Raw genomic sequence first — 24,324 nt, forward strand, 5'->3', positions numbered from 1 at the left:
AAAAAAAACAAAAAAACAAAAAAACAAAAAAACAAATAAACACGCATCCGTGATCTGCCTTCTGGCAAAAAATGCAAAATTCCACATTTTTGTAGATAGGAGCTCGAAACTTCTACAGTAGGGTTCTCTGATACGCTGAATCTGATGGTGTGATTTTCGTTAAGATTCTATGACAATTAGGGGGCGTTTCCCCCTATTTTCTAAAATAACGCAAATTTTCTCAGGCTCGTAACTTTTGATGGGTAAGACTAAACTTGATGAAACTTATATATTTAAGACCAGCATTAAAATGCGATTCTTTTGATGTAGCTATTGGTATCAAAATTCCATTTTTTAGAGTTTTGGTGACTATTGAGCCGGGTCGCTCCTTACTACAGTTCGTTACCACGAACTGTTTGATAAATTATCACTAGATACTAAGCCACTGATAATTAGACTTATGATGTTTGGAAAAAACAAAAAACAAATAAAGGGTGTTTCAATTTTCAGGTTTATAATTTCAGGCCTCTTAAACCGTAATTGTTATTTTAAATGACATAATTTTATCAAATACCATCTTCCATTGCATAGTTCAATGTGGAGTAAACACATAATTTCGACACATAATAAATAGCTTTTTTTGTACCGGCAAAGCGATAATTTGTTCAAAGTACCCAAAATTAGGGAAATTTAGCATCAAACAATAGAAATCTTTTGTCTTAAATTAAGTCTTTTTCGAAGTTTTCTTTGCCTTTACGTTAAAAGACTTTTCCGCTAAAACCATCACAAATAGCAGAGTTCGGGTCCAACAGGTGGCAAGTGCAAATTTTAAAAGCTGTTTCCAATGCCTCGCAACCAGGAAAGAGTGTCTTAAAGTTTTGAGCCTCTCTCAAATTTTTTAAATTATGTGAAACGGACTTTTTTCATGGCAATCGATGGCTAGAAAAGGTCTCGAAATAACAACCCCCCTCCTGGATACAGTTCCGTTCTTTGCTTGAAAAAAGATGTTTTATGTATGTATTTAAGTATGTTTTGAACAGAGAATAGAGCGAGGCGTTAAAAGAACTACTTAATAGCTTGATTATATCAGATAATAGAATATTTTACTTCACATCTAAAACTTCTCCCTTCTTCTCCAAACTATTATTACTACTACTAATGACTCAACGCAGCACCAAGCCACCTGAGGCCAACACAGCTACGCACGCTCCTCCTCCAACACAATTTATTCAAGGACTCTCTCTTTACACCCAAAACTCCAGCTAAGTAACAATTTTCGAACAGACTATTCAGTCGAAGGTGTATACTGCTACAAAATTAGCTTAACTGGACCAACAAGCTTACTTACAATTTCTCATTTCTCTGTCTTCTGAGAAAACTCTGTTATCACCAACAGTACAGATACATCATTAACAACACAGCGACATCGATACAGCTACACAATACCAAGAAGCTTATTTACTTTTCTCACTTTTCTATCTTTCTCAGAAATCTCTATCATCAGCTACAATACAGCTACATCATTAGCAATAGAGCTACATTAACAAAGCTACAATACGCCAACAAGCTTATTCACCATTTCTCACTTTTCTGTCTGGCTGAGAAATCTCTATCATCAGTTAAAATACCAAACAAACACAAAGTAGAAACAACGGGATTTTTATTTCTTGACAGCGGAATTCAATTCAGTGGATATTTCAGCCCTATTTCCAAGGGCCGTCTTCTTTCTCAATGCTGTTATTTACGTAGCTTTGCCATTGATCCATGCAACAGATAAATTGATTCAAACTATTGAAATATTATCAAATATTATCATGATGATCGTCAGCATGATCTGATCATGAAGATTGATGATTATTTTCTATGGGTTCAGGAGGATTTTCCATCAGTTCATTCCTGCTGGTGAGATGTTCCCTGATTTGGGTTTAACGTAGACCGAGTTTATGCGAAACCGCAGTCGGCAAACACATTAAGTAGAAAGATAAGTGCTCTTTTTTGAATGACAATGAACTTTCCTGTCATAATTAGCCCTAAAAGTATAAAATTTTGAAATTATTGATAATGACAAGATAGCTAGGGGACTCGTCCCAACTAATTAACAAGTGGCGTTGATTTTGTCTAGGGTGAATTAAAATTATTTCATGCCTCTAAAAAGAAACTTTTTTATTTCCGATATTACATAGATGGCATTGTAGAAGCGTGATAACAGCTATTTACATTCTTCCTCAATCCTTAAAAATACTTCTGTGCCCAAAAATAAGCAAAAGTTTTCGTGCTCCATTTGTCCATTTGTATTTGTTATTTTGTAGCATGCTTTCATTTGTACATGTTTATCCCCTAATCGCCTACAGAGAAGTTATATTATTTATAGTCAAAATGTCTCAAATTTTTTAAAACAACAGCAGGTAAAATGATAGGGAACATATCTATCACAGTGCAATTTGTTTAACCTTAATTGAACATTTCAGCTCTATATCCAAAAGCCATCCTCAGCAATGCCTAAAAATGAAATAAGACTGATATTACAATTAATATTTAAAACTAAAATTTAAAAAACTAGTTCCCATAATAACTGCTTCAACGAAGTTACTACGCCTAAAGATAAAACAACACGAAGTGAGGCAATCCATTCAAGTAAATACAAATCAAGAGCACGTTTTTAATGCGATTCTTGATGTTTTAGCAGCTAACCTAAGAGGGTTTTTTGTAAGAGATTCATGGGTATTGGCTATTTGTTTTGTATTTGTTTTTAATTTCATTTATGTCTAAAGCGTTCAATGAGTCATCCCCCAGATCCCTATTTAAATAAGCATTATTTAACAGCTTAAGCTTAATTTCTATTGCTTCAGGAACAACTTTGTTTAATACCAGAATTGTTGCTATTGAGGGAGGGTTTTCAAAAAGTGTTACATGTCTGGAGTTTTCAAAAATATGGCTGCCTACAGCAGATTTAAAAGGATCACAATCATCTTTGTTACATCATCGTTCATAATAACTAATTATTACAACCATTATAAATTTATTTTTAACAATTATCGTCCAATTCTTCCAAGCCTTTTCGTCTACGAAAAACTTCCACTGCCAACGAAATTCCAATTTTTCAACCTCGTTGTATACATTATCCTTACTATTAATACTACCTACGTACCGGAAGGTATCAACAAGGTGTTTTCACACAGTACCCGATATTAACTATCTATCATCACTTATTCCTAATTTAAAAGGTCCCGTTTCTATCTCTAACTGGGACTTTTTCGGGCTCAAAATTTCTTGTCCCTCCTTTCTCCTATCACTTTCCCCTTAATTTCTTACCATAGCATTACAATATATTATTATTATTATACCTTCTGGCTATATCTTTCAGATCCTGAACAATTTTACCCGTAAGCGGCATTTCAAATCTTCATATATCCATGCTTTACACTTATCTATCAATCTATCTCTCTATATCCATGCTTTATGCTGGCACTGCTTCCCTACCTCCCTCTTATTCTTGTAAAACTTCACCATTCGGGATCTTCCTGCAAGGATATCGTCTATCCCAGTTTTTACTACCTATGCACTAGAGCAAAAAAAAAGAAAAAAAAAAGAAAAAAAATCCACCAAGAATCTTACCAGTTTGTTCCTACAATAGGTCTTAGTCAATAATGCCTCCGTAAATCGGTTCGAATATGTAATTGAAATTCTATTATTGACACATTCTCAGTCTAACAAAGTTAGGAACTTTTCCTCGTAAATCTCACTTTCTAACTACGCAACCTACCCTTACCATCTGAATAAATAATTTCGTAGCACTCAATTTGCATACTTCCTAATCATGGGAGATGAATTTCCTGAAGTTCCTAAAACCCCTAAATTTGTCTGTCAAACTATCAATACGGTAAATGTCTTTCAACGTTGTAACGCTCCGTCACTATTGTCATGTTGCTTAAAATACTGAAAGCAATAGAGCCTCGACAAATGATCACAGCAGTGCAGGACAGAAACCAAAAGCTAATTGTCGAGTCTGCACAAAGCAATTACAAACCGAAATTACAACATTTCCCAGGTATCTCCAGTCGGATGAAGGCTTTGCGCAAGTGCAGGATTCATCCAGATCCAGGTCCATCTTGGTCACTATATGGTTTTTAGCACTAGACGATGCACTCTTATAAACAAGAATCGACATCCTTCACAAGCAAATCCCAGTACCATTAGCTCCATTTCATTATAAATTCATGTCTGCATTAGAATACAATTTGAAATTGCTCTAATTAAAATACTATATTTTACACAATGGAAAATTAGAAAAAAGCAAACCTCCAACGATAGACAATGAGCCAACACTGTCCAAAGCATTAATATTACCATTCGACTGACTAGGATTCACGGGGGTTGAAGGAGGGTTCATGGTTGATCTTGAGCCTCTCGGCTTTTGGCCAGGAACTTTGACTGTTACAAATTGCAATGAGATCACTTTCCCTTGTACGTCCTCCATATATTCCTATAAAAACAGAACATTGTGCTCTCAGAAGACCAATAAGGGCGTAAATAAAAAAAATTGAATCGTGGCACATTATAGGCGCACACTGCCAAAAGTGTCGTGGAAGAACAAATAAATAATTTTTAAGTTATCTGTCTGATAAAATTGTACTTTTATACCCGAGCTTCTCAGATTTTTCAGAGGAATTCTGCCCCCCCCCCTAGCTCCCCACATAAAGGTTTCGAATCAAATAGTAAAAAAAATCTAGTTAAGTAACTGATCTCATAAACTAATTAGTAAAATCTTACTTGTAAAATTCGTTTAATGCATTTTTTTGCCTTTCAAATGTTTAGGTACAGATTTTTGAGTTTCAAATTGGGTTAAAATCTTTTTTTTTATTATCAGTATACAATTTCTATTTTACGATATGCAGAAAAGGTAACGGTCTTCAGAGCTTTCAAAATGTTTAAAATCTGAACAAAGGAATGCATACCAGTACTTTGAATACAAGTAAGGTATCCCATTTTAAATCTACTTGACACACCTCTGCTATCACCATTAATCAAAGGTCCAATACATTTCATCCTCCATTTCAGCTTCACTGTTGGGGTCGCTTGCTACCTTTGATATCGTTTTGATGAATTCTAGCCTTAGTTCTTCAATATTAAATCAGGTTATATTCTAAAATCGTAATAATTTATTATAGTACTTCAGTTTCTGCTTTAAAAAGTTCTTTAAAACACTTTTTCGTAACACTGACACCCTTGAAGATCCTGTATAATAAATGATGTGTCTCCAGTAGCCCCTGCACGATATTGTCCCCTTGACACAAAGGATTGTATTTGGCATTTTTCATACTTCTGACATAAGCGATTCTCAAAGAGAGTATCAGTAGGGTTATGTAGATAGGAGGATCAAAGTATGACTGAACATCGATTGTCCTGTTGAAACGTCCCATTAGAGCAGCTTTACCAACGGTTCTTAGCAATTTTCTCAAAAGTTTGAAATGCAAGATGCGACCTTCAGGCGTAACAACGATGATGTACACCAAAGATACTCAAACTTTCCAGACTGCAACCTCCCCCCCCCCCTGTTCAACCCCAAGCGTGCGCTCCCCCCAAAAAATAATTTTAATAGTCAATCATAATAAAAATCAATTAAACAGCGGTTTACTGGATAATATAATAAACGTAGACAGTGGCTTATATTGATCGTTGCTACCTGTATGTGATGTAATGGAAAAATATGAATTCTGAAAAATATTTGAAATTTTATGAAATTTGAAATTTGATGAAAAATTTTTATGAAAAATATTATGAAATTTGAAAAATATATCAAAATGTACACGCTGTACAAGACGAAATTATTATTGTGGAAATTTCACAAATCCTTTTCTGTCCTACCAATGCATTGCTAATTTTTAAATTCCTCCCCCCCCCCCCCTTCACGGAAGCCCCACCCCATACTTTAAAAATCTCTGATGTACACCATATCTCTTCCATAATGTCCTCCACCTGGCTTCATGGTTGCTCATTCTTTTGTGACACAATATCTAGCAGCCTCCCGAAAAAAAAATAGGGTTCCAAGAAACCCAACTGAAATACCTTTTTTTGAAAAATCTATAAATTCCTAATTATATGCTCGAGCTACCTTGGTCTTCGTGGTCACAGCTTTTTTCTTGCTACAATTGCTCTGTTTTTATGTATTTCTCTTTATTTGCTTTTGGTATGCTACTATCAGCCTTTGTTTTTTCTTCTCCTTTTTTTTTTAAAGAGCTTCATATCCCTGGTTTAGTTAAAGCTTCGATAGTGTGTATTCCAACAAAGAATATATTGACAATAAACAATATATTGCAGTATTTTATTCAAAACTCCGATAAATTTCCAGTCACCATTTGTCATAAAGCTGGTCGTTTTAAAGACTCAGAGAAAAAAGGTTCTTAATCTTTTCCGTAGCCCGCTTAGTCTTATAAAATAAAATCATAATAAAAAACTTACATTTATACTTGGATGATACGTAAGCTTTCCATCATCGGAGAGGGTAACATATTTCTTTTTCCAATCTTTATTCAGACCAGTTCCTCTCTTATAAAGGGCACCTTGCTTAACTGGTATAGATCGACCGCTACCAAATTCAGAATTTGAGCCAATATTTTTGTTCGACTTGTCACGAGATTCTTCTTTTTTAGAAGATGGAATGAACAAGTTGGAACGGCGGCGACTTTTCCTTCAAAGAAAATTAAACAAATAAAACCAATTCAAAGAAAGACTCCCTTGTCATGTTAGCTAGGGGTCATAACAATCATATATTTTCTGATATTCACTGCAGTAGTTATTTTGATGAAGCCTATAGCCTGATTTTAATAGCAAGGAAACAGAATATTGACACTGTTAAGAACGATAATTTCAACGACTTTTAATACACACATTTATAGCTACTAAGGGAATTTTAGATCAAGGCTAAGCACTTTCTAAAGACCTTTAAACTTAAAAATTGATTACTAAAAATCTTTTGTCAAATTTTACCTATTTGACTTACTTATTCCGTTCCAAAAATTGAGGGTACGGGCAAAAGTTCTGCATAGATGCCAGAGTCTTCTTTTGTTGTCATATATATATGACATTATATATTTGTCATTATATTTAACATTATATGTCATTATATTTGTCTTATATTTGTCATATTTATATATTATATTTGTCAACACAAGCCCACACGGGTCTAGATGTAACGAAAATATTCGAGACTTTTCAAAAGAGAAGATATAAAAACGGAAAAAAGGTAAATTATCAGGCCTGTACCCTTTTTAGTTTCCGACTCCGAAGCGTGTTTATCTTCATCAAAAGGGGAATTAAAATGATAAATTATCAGAAACTTGTATGAAATATGTGCAAAGGTTGGACAGATAACCAGTTTCAGCAGGACCAGTCGCAGATTCCCCCTCCCCCTTCTTGCGTCTTTGAGTTTAAACTTACTTTATTCGTTATGACAAAAGACAGAACTTGGATTTGTCCAGACATTAATGAATCAATGGACTTCATAAATTCGACGAACTTAAGGATAAAAATTTGAAAAGCGTTTGATAATCGCAAAAATTTTGAGATTCCTTGAGAACCAGGCCACAAGGATCCACCACAGTACATGTGGTATTAATTTAATGTTAATGTTAATAAAAGAGATTCAAGAATGCTAGGTTAAGGGAGATAATTTCATTCGCAGCCATTATATATTATGAGGCTTTACAAACGACAGAAATACCAAAACAGGACGTTTCTAAGTCAGTAAAATGAAGAATATAGAAACATAGAAAAGCGATGATTCTGAAATAGCTGTATTTCAATAGTTTATCTCCTTTATTGTTTTGCAAAGGATAAAATTCCAACAATAATTGCTTATTCTGATGTATAAATGGTATATTTATGAGACATTTAAATAAATGGAAAATATTTGTATAATTTATTATATAAATATATTAATTTATTTCTATAAAATATTTATATAAAACTTTAAATATTTACGATTCGACTCATTAATATATAGAGTCAGGTACGTATGATGTGGGTAAAGTTTTATTTTTATTGGGTTGACAAAATAGACTACAAATTAGTTACAAGGGAAAATAAAACATAAACAAAATGCTTGGATATCTGAAACCGAACCATTTGAAAAAGTTTTCGATCCACACACAAACAAAAAGAAAATGTATTTGTCACATTTTAAATGCCGGCGGGCATTACACAAGATTCTTTAGAGAGAAAAACCGATGGAAAAACAACATGAACAACAAGAAGAACATGATTCTTTCTAGATAATTTTTAATACTGTATAAAAAAAAAGCGAAGAACTAGTATTTACAAAAGTATTTCACCCCAGAGGAAATTTGACACTTTGTGTTTGTGAATACCAACAAACAAGGGGACCCCTTTCGACTCGAGAATGCTGAAAATCTTTTCTGAATGACCTTTATTTTTCGACCCCTACCTACTCATAAAAAATGAGCTTATCCCCTCACTTTTCCTCTACTAAAATAGCGCATCTACACAAAAACTCAATTTTTAGCTGTGGATGGACCTCCCCTAACGTATACACAACTGGTCCAATGGTGAAGTCACTGTGTTTCTACCTGAGATACGACCAATACGAAGGAGATACTTTTAAGGTATGACATAGTATCTGCATGGACGAAAAAATACTGATTTCACTGGTTTTCACCGTCAGAAGCCTAGTAGGGACATACTTGAATTGCAAAAACCAGTATCTACGTCCAGCAGATAACAGAGTGGCAGAGAGAATAAGAAAAGGTAGATCGGAATGACATTTTTCCTGTTCCCAAAATGAAAAAAAAATCCCGAAATTTAAATTTTTGTAAACAAACAAAAACACTTGATTTTGGCAGAATAAAGCCTTTTCTTCCAAAAGTCAGATCTGTCTGCCAATATGCGCACGTGTTCCGAAAACTTAGAACAGTCACATTTTTGGAGTTCAATTGACTTTATATCGAATTTCTGCTACTTTTTTTTATAGGTACTTTTCTTTTCTTAGTTTTTAGTCACAAAAGTCACTTTATTAAAGATCAAACTATGATTTTGTTGTCTTTTTTGTTGATCTGATGTTGATCTGTGTTGTTGATCTGATGCCGACAAAGAAGAAATGCTACAAATATATAAAAACTAAACAAGAAGAGAAATTCTTAATTTTCAGCTCAAATAAAGCTAATAAGTATTTTTGTGGAGTCACTCATAATGCGACTATTAGTTTAGTAAAGACACTCAAAAACACTTTAGTAAAGAATACTTTTTTTATTTTTTTTTTATTTAGTATAAGTTCTAAAGCCTTCGGTTATTTCTTGCTATATGACAAAAGAAGAAAGAAGGTATTTATTGAATTGTACTAGAGTTGTTTACATCTACTATTAACAACTCACTGAAGCAACAAGCCACCTGAGGCCAACACAGCTAAGCACGTTCCATCTCAATCCCAATCTATTTAAATCCACCCTCTCTACAAGCCCCCAAGAAGTTCCCATCTCCATTAAAACTTACTTATGACATCTTCCCGCCTGATTTGGAGACAATCTGCTTTTCGTTAGGCTTCAAACAGTAAGAGTTCTTGATATATTTTCATTGTGCTTGAATTTTGATTTCGATAGGCATTTGTTTGCACCCCGTTCAATTATTTTAAGATCTACGATTTAAATATTTTTGACAAGTTATATTCTAAATGTAAATCATCAATTTTTATGCAAATCTGTTTAGTTCGATGCTAAGCCCAATATTCGTCAAGTTGTTGCTGATTGTAACTATTTACAATAAAACTTCTCTTACCAAAACCAGATGTGAATTAATAATAAATAAAAGTCGAAACAAAGATATTTCACCTTGAGGTTGTTGGTGTCGAGCTAGGGGTTGGCAAATCTTTACCACCATCTTTACCAGATACAGAAAGCAAATCGCCGCTACTCGGTGGTGTTCCACGATTACTTATGCTGTCTACCGAACTTCTATCTCCTGGAACTGACAGAGACATCTGTGAACCGCTCTGTGTAGTCGTTAAATTTCCTGCTTGACAAGGTGTCAACGTAGGAGTACTAGGGGTATAGTTGATAGTGGTGATATTGGCTCGCCTTAGTATGGTATCGTCTGTCATTCGATGTCGAGCAGTGACGGTTTGAGTTGATGGTGTGACTAGACTTTCGTTGTACAAGCGGTGATCCTGAGAGAATAAAAACAACTTTAGAACGAGTGCTCTGTCTGAGAATAAATATGTGATATAGGCTAAAAATCCTGATTCTTTTTTTATGAGATGGAATATATTAAAAGTCTTGTTCAAAAGACACTAAGTTACAAGACAAAAAGTTCACGGGATAAAAACAACTGAAAATTAGTCTTGGGAATTTATGACCAGCTAACTGAAAAGGATACAGTTTATTCTAGTCTTTAGAGATACATTTTCAACCTCTGCCTACTAATAAAGTAGACCAAAATAAATCATTTTGTGAGAACGATTATCCCTAATATCCGAAAAAAAAAACAAAGGTGAATACTTTAAAAGAGACTGGACGTTCCCTATCCCCAGTAGTTGGTTCCTATATCCCCGAGGATACACAACCACCAACTGAAAAATACTGCTGCAAAGGCTGACATGATTCATCTGAAAATTTAGACCACCAGAACTGAAGACATATTAACCCCTTTTTAGAATTTACTCCTGAGAATGGTCGAGGTTACTATGCCCTTTTAAGTCTAAATTTTTCTTATTAATTTATCCTGATGATTTTAATGATGTGTTTCAATGGACTGAAATGTTCTGTATTTTTGTAACTCTCAGTAACTGAGGGTGCAGGACATGTGACTACTATTTTCTGATGTTAGTATCTGCATTTAATTTTAAGGCTTATTCCTTTTTACCATTTATTGTAGATTATTTTTTCAATTTAATCAAGAGCATGGCTTAAGTAAATTAGAAAGATTACCTAACATTTCTTTGGTGTCTTCAACAAAGTAAAAAACATTATATACTTCAAATTTACAGACTTTTGAAAACTCTTCTACGGTTTGCTTGTCTTATTTTCTTTGGTAGATACTGATTAAATATGAGGGCTGAGTATATTAAGGGAATGGGTGCTAAGTGAAAATTTTTGGAATACAGGGATGGGGTGCTAATAAGTGTTTTGCCCCGGACGCAAGAGAGGCGAGAACAAACACTGCATATGAGAAGCTTACCGGTTTCCTTAAAACGCTTTGATTTAAATAAGGTGAATGACTTGACGTGGCGAGTCTCTCCGACATTGTAGGTGTGGCGGGAAGCTGGCCACTTAATCTTTCAGCTACGGCAGGTGAAATAATATGTCCAGGAGGAAGTCTATCCACGCTATTATAGTACTGTCCTCCATTCGTGCTGTAAGAGAAAACCAATAATAGTAGAGAAAATAAAATCGACCTGGCACACAACATTAACACGAATATTATTCTGAAAATCTGAGAGTTTCATTCATCTAGCTCAACTACTTTCTTAAAAATATAAAAACAACAAGTTAGTCAAGAAAGCGATTTGTTTACATTAGACACCTACAACAGGATTTATTTCGACTCCTGCTTTCATTCATTTTGTCAGATAACATTTTATTCAGACATATCAAAGTGGAAAATAAATAAAAAACAAAAAGTTTGTCAAAGTTCATTAATGGCCAGTGCCTTTGGAAGAGGAAGAGGAGGAGATAGATATTTCAGAAGAATGAAGAGTTGGTTGAGAAGTTTTGCTTAGAGTGCCTATAGAATTACAAATTATAGGAAAAATCAGAATAGAAGCTTGAGACTTCAGGGAGGGGTTGGATATAGAGGACACAAAATGGCACAAAACAGCGCCTAGCTGTGCCGCAGTCTCTTTCACTACCTAAAAAGTTACTAGATATAAGCACTCTCCAGATATTCTGCGACTATTGGTGCGAAACTATCACCTCTGGGAGAAACCGCAAAAAATATGATTTTCTTTGTTTTTCAATATAGGAGACTCTATGTCTTCATTTTAGGGGGGTTTTGATATGAATGTTTCGACCGTGTATTTCTCATTTTGATTTGGTTTTTTTTTTTTTTTTTTTTTTTTTTTTTTTTTTTTTGATGAATGTTTCAACCGTGTATTTCTCATTTTGAATTCATTTTTTTTTTTTTTTTTTTTGTGGTGTCAGGCTCCCATTTGAAATTCTTGAAAATTTATTTCAATAATTAGAAACTATGATTTTCTTTAATCTCGATAATAGTTATTATTTTTGAATAAGCGTCATACAGGAATTTATTTAATCGATAAAAAAAAAAACCGAGAAATAAAGTATGGTACCTTGCTGTGAGAAAAAGATAAAAAGTACCATCTCCATAGCAACATGGAGACGGAGATGGAGATGGAGATATGATTTTTTAGATTTCCTATAAACGTGCGATGAGTTAGATGTTTTACCTACCATGCACTGGGCCCATGAATGGTTAGTCAATTTTACTTACTAAACACAAATAAGATGGATACAAATTTGGATACAAAACATGGATACAAAACACAAATATGGATGATAAATCGTCCATACCACTGAACCTTCTGTAATTACAACACTCTTGGAAAGGCACAGATTCATACCCCGATCCTAAAAATATACAGTACCTACTGTACTTATTGGGTGGAAGGAGTCTTGCACTTATAAATGATCGGTCAAGATAGGACGAAGGAATCTTGGTCAGTCTGGGCTCTCGTCATTAATGATTAATTAAAATTCAACGATTGCACAATTGCAAATATTTTACTGGTTAGAATATCCTTCCTAATTTTGCAGATTTAGCTCTTTGATTTGAATGACTTCAATTCCAGTCTTTTATATATTAGGGCCAATCTTTACGGTCAAAACACTTTTCTTAAATGAAATTAACTAGACTGTTTTCAAACAAATATTTGACTGACTGGGTGAAACAAAAATGTTTTTTTCAGTGATGTAGTTTTTTCAGTGATGTAGTTTTTTTCAGTGATATACATATATATATAAAAATATAAATATATATATATATATATATATATATATACAAATATATATATATATATGTATATATATATATATATATATATATATATATATATATATATATATATATATATATATATATATATATATATATATATATATATATATATATATATATATATATATATATATATATATATATATATATATATATATATATATATATATATATATATATATATATATATATATATATATATAGATTCTTAGATGGAAACAGTAGGCTGGAAAAGTAGAAGGTTTTACTTTGAATAGACAAAATTGAGAAATAAGGACGCCAAGTTCTTGTCAGTTTACTTATCAAGTTTGTGGCCCGAAATCAGTTTTTTGAGAAATAAAAAGGTTGAAAGTAGGGAGATTCAATAAACAATAACTTCTGTATTAATAGAGCAGACATCATTTACACGTTAGCTACTTACTTGCTAAAATGATATTGTTGAGTCAGACGATTTGAGGGCGTACGAGGGGCAGGTGGCAAAATAGTGGGTGGTGGCATAGAAGTTGACATAATCCGACTCTGCAAAATCTTCTGACAGGCTGAAAAATTAAAAAGTGAGAACAGCCTAAGGATGAAAAAGCACAAGGCACAGTTATTTACACTAGGAGACAACAGAAAAACAGATCATGATCCCCACACCCCGCAAATTCCATGACTTTCCTAATTTCCATTTACTTTTTGCTAATCTGACCAATTTAGCACCCTTCCTCACTACGAAAATATATTCCAATGTCTGAGCCTAAAAAGTAGTTAAGAGAAAGTAGCATCAATAAGTAAAACATTTTAATCATTAATAATTTACTCTTTATCATATTTCTCTTTAACAATAAAAATAAAAACTAATTTTTTAGATTTCCTATAAACGTAGGATGAGTTAGATGTTTTACCTACCAGCTTTATGCTCAACAGTAATAAAAAAAAGCAAAAAAAAAACAACAACAAACAAATTTATATGTACATACACATACGCAAAATAATAATAATAAAGAAACAAAGTTTCGTAACTTTGGCGGTTACTTAGTCAGTGCGTCTAGATTCTATTTGTAAAAACAAAGAGTTTAATATATGTGCAATAACAATCATAACGACGCTGAATGTGTCGTTATTATTATAACGACGCATTAATACGCATTATCGAAGCTGAATGCGTCGTTAATGCGTCGGAAATTGCTCTTGTTATAGATCGGTAGGTGCATGTTGAAACTTGTCTCAATTGGAATTGTACAAGTCTCTTCCGACCTGGGAGTGTGGATATCCTGCTTTGGCTCTTAGCCTAGGTGGTAATCTAAGAAGTTAACATTTTAGAGAGGAAAGTTTAAAGAACTACAAAACACCATTAGTATTAGTGCAGATTCTCTGACAATTTTTTTTTTTTTTTTTTTTTTTTTTTTTTTTTTTTTTTTTTTTTTTTTTTTTTTTTTTTTTTTTTTTTTTTTAAGGGAGAAAAGGAAGAAACTTTGGGTTATTTCTTGCAAAGGTATCTGGCATTACAAGTCCCCCCCCAGCCAGGTACATCGTCAATTTTAAGAGAATTTGGCCTCCTCTATGGAAGCCAATTATGCCTCTATGACTTGGGAATCATAGTACTGGAAATATCCTAAAATACCCTAAGAAGCAAGCTCATTTATCTGCTGGAGCCTACGTAATACGGAACTCAAGCTTAGTTTGGACGGCTGAAGTTAGAAGCTTGGAATTGGGTTTCGACTCGGAACATACTAAAATCTTTATGATCTTTCAAATAGGTACTACATTATTCAACAGGACCATATTTATAGCGTTAACTCCAGCCACCTAACACATAAATTTATCAAACAATCTCCCCGACTAAATTTAAGGATGGAAAATAAGCCATTAGCAAAATGTGTTATTTATTTCTGCCTTCACGAACATTGTGAATGCTCTTTGTACACTACATTATTGCATTCATCGGACTTCTTCCTGATAAAGTGGTGGTGCCTCACGGAAAACGGCCCTTAATAATGAAGATTGCCCATTCTTCACACATAAGTTTTAGTAAAAATAAAGATGGGTATGTTTGGCATTGGCTGTACGATAAGCTTAAAACTCTTTGAAATCATTTGATATCCATTAATGCTTTGCCCAATCCATAAGAAAGATTGGGGAAAAAATGCAAGTTTTTGAACCTAATATGCCCTTTTTAAGTTGAGCATTAGCAACTTTCATGATTTGCGCAAGTTTTATCGGGGGGGGGGAGGAGGGTAGAATTGAAAGTTACAAAAATCAACTTACACATATAGCCCACAAATAACGAATTCAAAGCACACACTATCCAGTAGACAAGTAATATTCAATGACCGTTTAGTATTTCGCCTCAAAAATTAATCGAAACACTAATGAAAAGGTGACTTGGTACTGAATAATGTAACTGAAATCTAAAACGAATTTGACAAATCCCCACAGGTTGCAAACACGCCTTTCTTCCGAAACCTAGAAATTGAGACGCCCACTCCAAAGACTCATTTTTAAACTATGATGTCAACCCAATACGTGAATTAGCGTAATGATGACAAAAAATCAAAACATGTGGTTTCGGAAGCGAACGATGACCAATGTATTTCGTAAGCATCGGAATTCTGGAAGTATAATCTTTAATTTCTTGTCTCCAGAGGCTTGGATAGTCATGGATCTTTCTTGATCATAAATTTATAAAATTGCACAAGACTAAATGCAGGCTACAACTCTGGGTTTGTTTGATTGTCTAGAGAAAACTGCTAGAGATGTTTCTTTTCTTTTATTTGTAAAATCATTTTGAAACTACGAATGAAAAAGTAAAATTCCGAAAAATTTAAAAGGAAAATAATAAAAACTTAATAATAAAAACTTTGACATCAAGATAAAAAGCGTGCAATGGCTAAATACCCAAGTTGTCGCCCAGAATGAACAATCCAATCAGGGGAGGCGATAGAAAGCACTCAAAGGGGCTAGAAAAAGAAAACACCGTAGACTAGCTTTTTGCTAGAAAAGAAATTTCTATGAAAATGTAAAAAAAATAAAATAAAAAAATAACAAGCAAGGAACTGCAGAATAATTTTGGAACCGGTGAGTACAGATAGCCTATACAGAAATTCCACCAAAAATTCGTCAAAAAAAAGAATCCAGAAAGCTCGATATGGGATTTCAAAATCAAGGATGACGACTTAAATTGCACAAAATCAAAATATCGTCAGTCTGGCATCAATAGGTCATACCTCCATAATTCTAAATTTTGACAAGAGCAAACAAAAAACCCTCGCAAGGTTTTTCTTTTTTTTTATATTTTCCCTCTGATAACTGTAAAAAAAAAAAAAAAAAATTGATATGCATTGATTTTGCATATCAACCGTTTTTGTTTTATGGTTATCCGAAAAAAAAATAAAAAAGTTGTGAGGTTTTTTATTTGCTCTTCTGAAAATTTACAATTATGGAGATACGAACTTTTGATACCCGATTGACGATATATATGACTAAAACTCTCTTTTGTAACAACCTATATTTTCCTCTCGTGATCCCTTCCCTCTCCCATATTGGCTTTTTTACATCTGCTAACTTATAATAATGTAGTGTATAAGGAAAATATTTGACTCGAAAATAATTACTGGGATATTATAAAACACAAACACACACACAAAAGAAAAAGAAAATAAAGAAACAACAGAAAAACAAGTCCTATAAAAACTACCTTCTTGGAAAACCTTTTCGACATTCGATCCATAAGTAGCACACGTTTCAAACGTGGCACGGGCTTTTAGTTCTTGAGCAAGCTTGCTGACGCGTATCTGGTCTACCACTCGGGGATTACCTTCACTAATTGTATCTAAAAAAAATGGTAAAATAACTAGTTAAATTCAAAACTCATCACTGTGTCTCAAATGTAGAATATTTATGAAATGCACCAAAATACACAATAACGCACGTGCAAGTTACTTTCACTAATGGAATCTACAGAAACTAGAAGCAATTAAATATTATAAACTAAGTGATTTCAAAATTGTGTAAAATACACAAAATTTGTTACTAATAAAAATTGAAGCTATTTCAAATCAGAAGATTCGAGACCTGATGGGCTTGATGACATGTTCCGGCAGCAATTGGATCAAATCTATCGCAGCTTTTCTACCTAGTGGCCGCGCACTAATAAGGATAGAATGCCACACACTTTATAAGTGCCGCACACTAATAAGAAAAGAATGCCACACACTAATAAGTGAACCCCCTCCCCGACCCAGCTAGATGGCAGTGGCGTAATTTCGTCAAGATTCTAGTTGGGGGGGGGGGGGCAAAGTTTGAGCCTGTTTTCCCAAACCAAGTGAAACTAACAGTTAAAACTGAAAAATGAGCCGTATAGTACCGTAAAGGCAAAGATACACTGAAGAAATCAGACCCGTTTCTGTGGATGCTTGAATCATGCAGGATTACCTTAGTTTTGACAAGATTTTTGAACTAACTAAATTTCAGGTGGAGGGGGCCGACTAGGGACAGGGCCCCCTGCCCCATAGCAAATTACACCCCCTGTTAAATATTTATACCCGTTCTTCCCTTTAATTCTTCTTAGCTTCTTAAATAATCAGCAAAATTGTAACACAAATTCCCACCAGAAACAAGACTCTCCGGAACTGGGGATTTCAGGAACTCCGGATAAGACAATTAGGAGATGTCGCGCCTTCATTTCTTTTATCAGTCTCCTTATTAAATGACAATGGCTCCATCTCCTTCCGCGCCAAAAAAAAACTCCTGTGAGCAGGTACTTAGAAGAATAAGGAAAATAGGATGTAGTTCTACTTAAGCTTTATTGCCGTTATTTGTCTCCTTTGTATGTATTAGTGAAAAATATAAAGTATCCGTATTACTGTTATTCGCCAGCTAGGACAAACTACTAAACTAAGACAATTTAGACGGAGCTTAATCTGGTTTTAACGAAACACAGAGGGGGCTCCTACTTTCCACTACTTGGTGTAAATCTCGGAAGACCACTTGTGCAGTACAGTTCCACAACGCCTGGTACAATTTCCACCACCCTCGACACAATTTTCACCACCCTTGGCTTTCCACTACGATTGGTACACTTCCTCCGTACTTGCCGTGCGACTCCTCGGAAAAACGCTGTAATATGTTACAACCTATTCCAAAAATTTGCATTTTATTCGGCGTTTTGAAAATAATGAAAATAAGTAAGTGAGTGATTTTCAGATATTGTAGGAATTCTAAGCTTTATCTGTGTGTGTGCGTGTTTTTTTTTTTGTTTTTTTCTTTAGCAGCTTTGTGAAATCCAAATCTTACACTTAATTTAAACTCATCTTTATCATTTCTGCATATTCTTGAAGGTTACAATCTATTTCAATAGGGATAGGATATCAAAATTTAAAAAAAAGGTTTATTCGTTTGGTTATTTACTCAAAATGGTAAACATTTCATAAAAAAAAGTAAAGGTACAGAATGTGGCATTAGACTTTACAATCCCTACCGGCGGTGCTGATCTCTATTTCTTGGCCCTTCAGCCAGGAAGTGCAATGGGGGATTGAGGGCCAACCATCCTGGGTTTCCGCACACCCTTCCTGTTCACCTTCCCCAAATTTTATAATTTTCTTGTAATTATGACAACCAAAACAAAATCATTTAAAGTTTCTAATTATACCTTTTACTATCTGTAATCCATAAAGGTTTTGCTCGAAGGAAAAACATTTTAAGAAAGATACTGATAGATTGAGATTTTTATAAATTAGGGTTTTGAGAGGTTCATTAGTTATTTTTTTGGTGCATTTACGATAGGTGTAGGTTTTGCATCTGGACGGCAGTAAGGAGCTGTGTCTCTTCGTTTGTTTGTTTATTTGTTTTTTTCTTTATGTTATTTCTTCAAGTTCGATTAATTAGGTATTTTCAACCCCATGGACAAGCTGCTTCGTGTGTAGATCTTTTATAATTCTGTTGGACCGAAATAAATAAAGAATTTCGGAACAGCTTGTTTCCCACAATGAGTTGTCAGAATAGGAGCCACACGTAGTATTTCTTTGGTTGTCGCCCATTTTAATTTTTCCCGTAAATCTAACTTCATAAAAGCGCCCAACAAGAAAATAAGTCCAACCATAAATCTCTTATAGATCCGTTATCATTACAACTTCAATTCAGATCATATCACAGGCCAGATTTAAAGAAAACACTCAACATTATTACATCAACAGATGTCGATCTTATCCCACAACCCCCTATTTTGAGAACCTCCTCAGATAATCCCACTGTCCGTCATTTTATGAACTGTAAAATCAGGTCAAAGCACGGGAATTCATGTGGTAATATTAATACAAAGAAAGAAGACGGATGTTTTTTTTTTCGAAAGGAATTGCAAATTTATCTTTTTGAAAATTTCAAATGCCTTTCACCAGCAAAAAAAAAGGTAATCCGCCGAAGAAAAGTTTTCATCTGGAAAATTTCAATAGTACTTGAATGGGGTTTGGTTTGGTTGCTGAATTAATTGAGCTTTTTGTTTCGGATCTAAAGAATTTAAGCTATAAAACTCGATAGCAAAACAGGAAGAAAAAAAATTAAGGGACATAAAATTCGCTAAAAGCTTTAGTTTTTTTATCAAATAGAATACAATAATAGGTTCACATCCAAAAAAGGGTGTTACAGATATTAATAAAACAAGAAAGAGAAGAGTATGTTTTTGCTTTAGGCAATTGGAAAAGGCCCGGTTTTATATTGGAACTTTATATTTTCTACTTGAAGAACGAAAGTGGTGTTGAACTTGTTAGCGAAAGAAATAAAAGTAAAAAAAAACTCGAATTACCTATTTTGAAGGATATGAAAAAGAGCTAACGGGAAAAGGTTAAAGATTTTGTTCTTATATTAATTAAACATTTAATGACACATATAATAATAATAATAAAAATGAATTACCAATTGCTCTTTCATTCCTTCCCGAAAATCTTTAATAACATTTTCTTTAATATCAAACAATAATCTTGAAATAATAAAATTGTTCATAAAAAAGATATATGTGTTGTTGAAAATGGCAAGCAGCAAAATAAGCTGATCAGAGAATATTTTATATCAGTAAATTTCCTCTCGAATTGAAGATAATTTCAATGTGAACTTGATTGTTTGAGACTTTCTCTAATACTGTTAAAGAAGGTAAGCAGTTTTCCTCCCGAAATATCCGCTTTGGTTCGAACAGTATTTTAGTAGACCTTATGAAACCTCATTCTTGTTTTTCTTCTCTTTTGTTTTTTATTAATCGTCTAGAACTGAAATGAGGATCTGCCTTCTTCATGAATCTGGGAGAGACACGGGATATCTGACCGACCCTTGCTCTGCCCTCTCTCCTTTTTTGTCAGTATAAATAAGATATCAGTAGTCAAAGAATTCCTTTCTATTGCGGAATTCATCCAAAAACAATACTTTTTGGCTAGCCTGTATTTGAAGAAATTGCATGGCTTTTCTTCAGCTTGGAAAATTTTTGTTTTTCCAAGTAGTACCAAGAAATTTTCCTTCACTTACAAAGTGTCATCGAATTTTCTAATATTTTCTGTGGCGTTTTCTATAACAGAACTTAACGTATTTTCGAAGTATTTAGTAATTTGGACACTGTTACTTCCTAAAGGGTCGGTTTGGACCCTTCCTAAAGCCCCTGCTGATTCTAGGTGGGAGTCAAAGGTCAAGCTAAGCCTGTATACCTCCATGGCGGTGATGGTAGTTACAGGCAATGAGGCTCGATCTTCCGTCCCTGGGCAGCAGAGGAAATCCGGCAGCGCACCTCAAAGCGGTGGAAGGGTGTAAACACCACTGAGCTCCAAGCCGAGCGATTTGGTGGCCAACGCGCTCCGGGTGACCCGCAAGACTGGGGACCTTGCGGTAAACTCTATTCCCAAGAAACATTGATGGATCTGAGACCTAGAAGAAAAGTTGTAACAACTACGGCGTCCCCGGCAAGCGACGCGGCCCCCGTATTGGCGCGGGTGTCGAGAAGTAAACTAGCCAACCATACTACGGCGTTCCCGGCAGGTGACGCGACTTTGAATATGGCGGCGAAGTCGAAAAATCTTTTCAACGCCATAAATCTAGGAAAACCTACCACAGTCATTAAACAGGCAAAATCCAGGATAAATGTTGGATGCTGGAATGTAAGATCCGCTAAACAAGAAGCCACACAAGCTTTTCTTGTCCATGAGATGGAGAAGTACAACATAGACATACTCTGCATACCCGAGACCAGAATCTCCGGTTCTGGCTCTATAGTTATAACAGCTCCAGAAACACTACATCAGTTCCACTTTTTCTATTCCGGAATAGAAGATAATTCAGGACTCCATGGTGTTGGTTTCATCATGAACCAAAGAACCAGAAACGCTCTCCTAGAATGGGAACCAGTCTCCTGTAGACTTGCTAGAATCAGACTAAAAGGAAACCCTGCAAATGTGTCCATAATTTCTACCTATGCCCCCACCCGTGACGCTACTGAAACGACCAAGGATGATTTCTACGGTGAACTGCAGCAGTTGTCTTCTTCTATAGCCGCACGTGATCACTTGATTGTTGCTGGAGACTTCAACGCAAGAGTTGGTCCATCTGACCAGACCACAAGACAAATCCTGGGAAAATTTGGACAGGGTCACAGATGCGAGAATGGGCAGAGGTTGGTAAACTATGCCTTGATGAACCACCTTGTTATCACCAATACCATATTTCAACACAAACCTAGCCACCTCTTAACTTGGCATTCAAATGACGGTGTCACTAAGGCCCAAATTGACTTCATTCTCGTACGCCAGCGCTGGAGAAGCTCCGTGCAGGACTCTCGCTCTTACAATGGCGCGGACACAGGCTCACAGTCTGGATCTGACCACAGGCTCGTCGCAGCAAAAATTTTGCTACGTCTTGCAATTCGAAGAAAAAACAAGTCAAAGGTCGGCTTCGATATCGGTAAACTTCAAGACAAAGAAGTGCGGCAGGCCCTCAATTTGGAACTAACTAACCGGTTTGACGCCCTCAGCTCTGATGAAAACCTAACTCCCGATAAGAGATGGGAGACCTTTAAAACCGTGATGACAGAGACTGCCGATGAGATCCTAGGCCGAGCAAAAATCAAACGACAACACTGGATAACCGCTAGAACCCTGTCAATAGTCGGTGAACGAAGACAAAAGATGGGAGGCCTTAAAGAAGAAACAAAGGAGTTACGCAGACAGGTAAAACGCTCTGTTCGGCTGGACCGCCGCCAAATGTGGGAAGATGCTGCCGAGTCATTAGAGAAAGCAGCACGCTTACATGACACCCGCAAGCTTTACCAGATCCTGAAGGAATCCGTTGGTAAGAAAGCTGCTGTCTCAGAAATAATCAAAAACAGATCAGGAAAAATAATTAGTTGTCAGAAGGAACGTTCAGCAAGATGGAAGGATCACTTTCAGCTCCTCCTGAACCCATCCCCTTCATCTACTCATGATGCCTTCCCACCTTCCGTCTCTAAAGAGCCTTATGATATCGAGCTGGATACACCGACCAGAGCCGAAATACTAAAAGCGATCAAAACCCTAAAAAACCACAAAGCCCCAGGTGAAGACGGCCTCCCCCCGGAACTATACAAACAATGCCCTGAGGTCACTGCTGAATAGCTCCATGGCATTCTCGACGAAGTGTGGAGGACCAACACTTTTCCAAAAGACTGGAAGACATCAGTCATCCTCCCTTTCTATAAGAAAGGAGACAAAACCGAATGCAAAAATTACCGCGGAATAAGTCTCATAGACATTGCCGTCAAAATATTCGGGATCATACTCTTGAACCGCTTTAAAGGGGCAAGGGAGGAAAGAACTCGAGGAAATCAAGCCGGCTTTCGACCAGGTAGAGGGTGTACTGATAATATCTTCGCCTTTCGCCTCATTATCCAGCAGTTTGAAAGATACAACCTACCCCTGATCTTGATGTTCCTGGACTTCATTGCTGCCTTCGACTCTGTCACTCGCCAGAAACTTTGGAAGATCCTGGAGAATGACGGAATGCCGCTGAAGTTTGTTGAACTGATGAAGGCATACTATGACGCTTCAGTGAGCCGAGTTAGAATCTATGGCGAAGAAACTGAAGAATTTGTAAAACAAGGATGTGTCCTCTCTCCGACTCTGTTCAATTATTGCATCGATTGGGTGCTTGAAAATGCTCTATCGTCTTATCCAGGAGCGCAGGTTGGACAGAATCTCTCACTGACTGACCTCGATTATGCGGATGATGTTGGGCTCCGGTCAGACCCTGTAGAAGCCCAAAACATGCTTGACAGCGTTGTGGCCTGGGCAGATCTGATCGGCTTGAAAGTCAGCACAGAGAAAACGAAATTCATGGTTATTAACCACGACACAGGACCATTCCCACTAACTATCAACCAAGTTCAGCTAGAAAAAGTCAACCGTTTCACATACAGAGGCTCCCAGCTTTGTACCGACGGATCTTCCGACGCTGATATCCAACAGAGAATACAGAAAGCGCAGACAGTCTTTGCCTCCCTTCGAAAACCCTTATGGAATCGCCGTGAAATCAGTGTCCAAACGAAAGTTCGAATTTACATGGCACTAGTCCGCACCGTTCTCCTTTACGGGTGCGAAACATGGTCGGCAAAACTACAACAAGAGAATACACTTAAGGTGTTTGAGCATACTTGTCTACGAAGAATTCTCAGAGTACAGCTACGTGACCGTATCTCCAACGTGAATATACGTCGAATGTGCAATATTCAGAGAGATGTTGTGTTCACTATTAAAGAACGCCGTTTGAAATGGTTGGGCCATGTATTGCGGAAACCGCCAGAGTACCTGCCTCGCCAAATACTTCTAGTTGAGCCTATTAGCTACTGGAAGAAACGCCAAGGAGGACAGAGGAAGAACTGGTGGAACCTGGCCAAGTCAGACCTTGAACCAATAGGGGTTTCAGAAAATTTGGTCACAGATGGTCAACACAGTGGCTCGCCTTTGCAGAGCAGCTGGCACAAGATCGATCAACATGGTCCAAGAAGGTCTCTAAGATCATCGATGCCGGGCGGGAAACGCCTGATTCCCGCCACAAGTACAAGTAAGTACAAGTACACTGTTACTGTTTGTGACGTACATAATTTGCTGAATTATGTGGATTGACAACTATTTGACTGCAAATACCGTATTTGAAATGTTGAAATCACAAGAAAAGCATATTTTCCGTACATTACCAGGAATTCATACCGCAACAAGAAACAGAAAAAGCAAACTCGCAGAAATCAACTGAAAAAAAAAAAAAAAAAAAAAAAAAAAAAAAAAAAAAAAAAAAAAAAAAAAAAAAAAAAAAAAACTAAACAATGAACGTTCGAATAAATTG

At 35.6% G+C, this 24,324-nt stretch overlaps 1 protein-coding gene across 3 annotated transcripts in view; it reads right to left on the reverse strand.

The window, feature by feature from the left end:
- The window catches only part of LOC136042010 (arf-GAP with GTPase, ANK repeat and PH domain-containing protein 1-like), a 223,948-nt gene that overhangs the window by 70,717 nt on the left and 128,907 nt on the right, over nucleotides 1-24,324 (reverse strand). For all 3 annotated transcript variants that reach the window (XM_065726849.1, XM_065726846.1, XM_065726847.1), the window contains 6 exons: nucleotides 16,679-16,813; nucleotides 13,421-13,538; nucleotides 11,164-11,338; nucleotides 9,819-10,153; nucleotides 6,439-6,667; nucleotides 4,279-4,462 (listed from right to left, as the gene is read on the reverse strand). In XM_065726849.1, coding sequence (XP_065582921.1) covers nucleotides 4,279-4,462; nucleotides 6,439-6,667; nucleotides 9,819-10,153; nucleotides 11,164-11,338; nucleotides 13,421-13,538; nucleotides 16,679-16,813 — 1,176 coding nt within the window. The remainder of the gene's footprint in view (nucleotides 1-4,278; nucleotides 4,463-6,438; nucleotides 6,668-9,818; nucleotides 10,154-11,163; nucleotides 11,339-13,420; nucleotides 13,539-16,678; nucleotides 16,814-24,324) is intronic.

This window comes from Artemia franciscana, unplaced genomic scaffold, assembly GCF_032884065.1.
Source record: "Artemia franciscana unplaced genomic scaffold, ASM3288406v1 PGA_scaffold_55, whole genome shotgun sequence".
Taxonomy (NCBI): domain Eukaryota; kingdom Metazoa; phylum Arthropoda; class Branchiopoda; order Anostraca; family Artemiidae; genus Artemia; species Artemia franciscana.